The 2430-nt window shown below is 40.9% G+C and overlaps 1 protein-coding gene across 1 annotated transcript in view; it reads right to left on the bottom strand.

Annotated features, from left to right (window-relative positions):
• RBPJL (recombination signal binding protein for immunoglobulin kappa J region like) overlaps positions 1-2430 on the bottom strand; it is a 29481-nt gene that overhangs the window by 9879 nt on the left and 17172 nt on the right. The window contains exon 5 of the mRNA XM_029286830.1: positions 146-320. Coding sequence (XP_029142663.1) covers positions 146-320 — 175 coding nt within the window. The remainder of the gene's footprint in view (positions 1-145; positions 321-2430) is intronic.

The raw sequence follows: 2430 nt of genomic DNA on the forward strand, positions 1-2430 counted from the left end.
CCACTCCACTCCACTCCATTCCATTCCACAGTAGCTTGTCTTAATATAGCAGTACCTTCTTTAATGCATTCCAATCTACCACCTCTCCTGGAAACAGCGCCATCCCAAAGAACTTACAGCAACTGCTCTTCATGGAAAGACTTACGGTCTGTGTTCTTCAGGGACTGCTTTTTCTGTGAGGGCTTGGAGATCACTTTGATCAGCTTGCTGTGGAATGTACCAATCTCCTGCCCATTACTGAAGAACAGCTTCAGGGCTAGCTGGAAGTGTTTTCTCTTGTCAGAGTCTGAGATGTAGAGAGTTTTGGTGCAGCTGAAGTTCTACATTAAAGAAGGAGGGGTTATTGAGTGGCATGAAGTGGAAGGAGGGCTTGAGATCTGGGGTTCAGGCATGATAACCTGAGACAGATTAGTGTAACGGGCAGAAAAAAATAACCTTGAGGATCAGGGAGAAGAGCTGCTAGTCATCAGATTAAAAAAACCTGAGTCCAGGTGACCTGAGAAAATGTCTCCGACAAGACTCTCCCTAGTTCTCATGAAGATAAAGACAGGGAGGAAGAATGATACTGAGACTTTCAAGAATATATTATCTGAGCCATAGTGGTGCAGTGGTTAGAATGCAGTATTGCAGGCTAACTCTGCCCATTTCCAAGAGTTTGATCCTGACCCGCTCAAGGTTGACTCAGACTTTCATCCTTCCGAGATTGGTAAAATGAGGACCCAGATTGTTGGGGGCAATATGCTAATTCTGTAAGCCACTTAGAGACTGCCGTAAAGCATTATGAAGTGGCGTATAAATCTAAGTGCTATTGCCATTGCTATGCTAAAACTGTATTTACCTGCTTGGCTTTGTTTTCCTGGTCTGGTTTATTTTGAATGGCTGACAATAGCACCAATTCACTGGGGGAGACAAATACCTGGAAGATTGGAGTAAATAACACTTGGAAGTTCTCTTCATATGTGAATATTATTAAGTAATAACTGTTCAATTGGCAGAGTTATTAATATTTTATTTCATACGGACCTTGGCTAAAGTTTTTCAGCTTCCTTCTTCTGCAAAGGTTCCTCCCCACAGAACAAAGATGATATACACAAAAGTGTTGCCTTTGATATTTACACTTTTTCCATTTACACTGCTGATAGAAAGCTTTTGCAGGATTCTGCAATGTTTCCAAAAATTAGCTGATTGGAGGTAAAAATGGAAGAAAAGAAATGGAAACCTAAAAATGATCAGAATGACCCTTAAATTATATCGGACTCCATGAAACTGTACACTCCCTAGAAGTGTGAATTCTAGAGATGCTCACTGGAGAATTCTATACCTTGGGAAATTTTAAGTTATACTATCATCAATCTTTTAAAAAATCATTTCTATTTCAGGAAGACTTAGTAGGGATTCTTTAAATAACCTATCATCACAACAGCCAACCAATCACAATAACTTATTACTACTAGTAGTCTGGCATTATTTTGTGCAACTTAAGATAGTGTACATAATGTTCCCACCTCCTGTTTTCCCCACAGCAACAACACTGAGAGATCAATTGGGCTTAGAGAAAGTGGTGACTGACCCATGCTATCAAGCCAACTGTCCCGCTTAAGAGAGGACAATAACTTCTGATCTTCCATTTTCTAGTCCAGCAGCACTTTAGCCCTTCTAATTCCTGGAGCTAATGTCCAGAGTAAACAAAGTGATACATCTAACTGAATATACTATTCCAAAAGATTGATATGGGAGCTTTGAAGCACAAAAGAGGCAAAACAAAGCATCATAAAGCATTGGTAAAGAATAAAGTGATGTATTTAAATGGTTAATGTAATCATGACCACAATGTTGTCAATAAAAATAAGAAGCAGAATAAGACTTGAGCAAGAATCTGTTAGATTACAAAAATTCAGCTGTGATGGAAGTCCAGATTATGCCACTTCCTTGCCAAATATTGTGAACAGGTGTACAATGGGGAGGACTGTTCAATCAAGAAATATAAAGGCACACATTCGAAAGACATCACTCCATCTCCAATGTCATGCAGCCAGCTCTGAGAGGGTCTCTTATCAATATGAGCCACCACTAGCTAAAGTTTGTTATCAATGAGAATGAAATGTAAGTAGCTCTCACTAAAGTTTATAATAGACCCTATTCAAAGTCTTTGTGGTTAATATAAAGGGAGAGGTGGTTAGGGATGTTATTACAGGTGAAATGCAAAATATGTGTCTCATGCATGCTTTATTGCAGTGGTTCTCAACCTGTGGGTCGGGACCCCATTTGGGGTCGATCGACCATTTCACGGGGGTCACCAAGCAAGGCTGTCCGCCATTTTTTTTGTCTGCCATTTTTTCCCCCTTTTCCGGCGGGTGCCTTACCTCCCTTGGGCTGGGCCAGCTGGTGGTCGGCCTGCTCCGTCTCTGCCGCTTGCCAGCTATGCCTTGG

Source organism: Protobothrops mucrosquamatus, unplaced genomic scaffold, assembly GCF_001527695.2.
Source record: "Protobothrops mucrosquamatus isolate PMUCROS unplaced genomic scaffold, P.Mucros_1.0 scaffold5276, whole genome shotgun sequence".
Classification (NCBI taxonomy): domain Eukaryota; kingdom Metazoa; phylum Chordata; class Lepidosauria; order Squamata; family Viperidae; genus Protobothrops; species Protobothrops mucrosquamatus.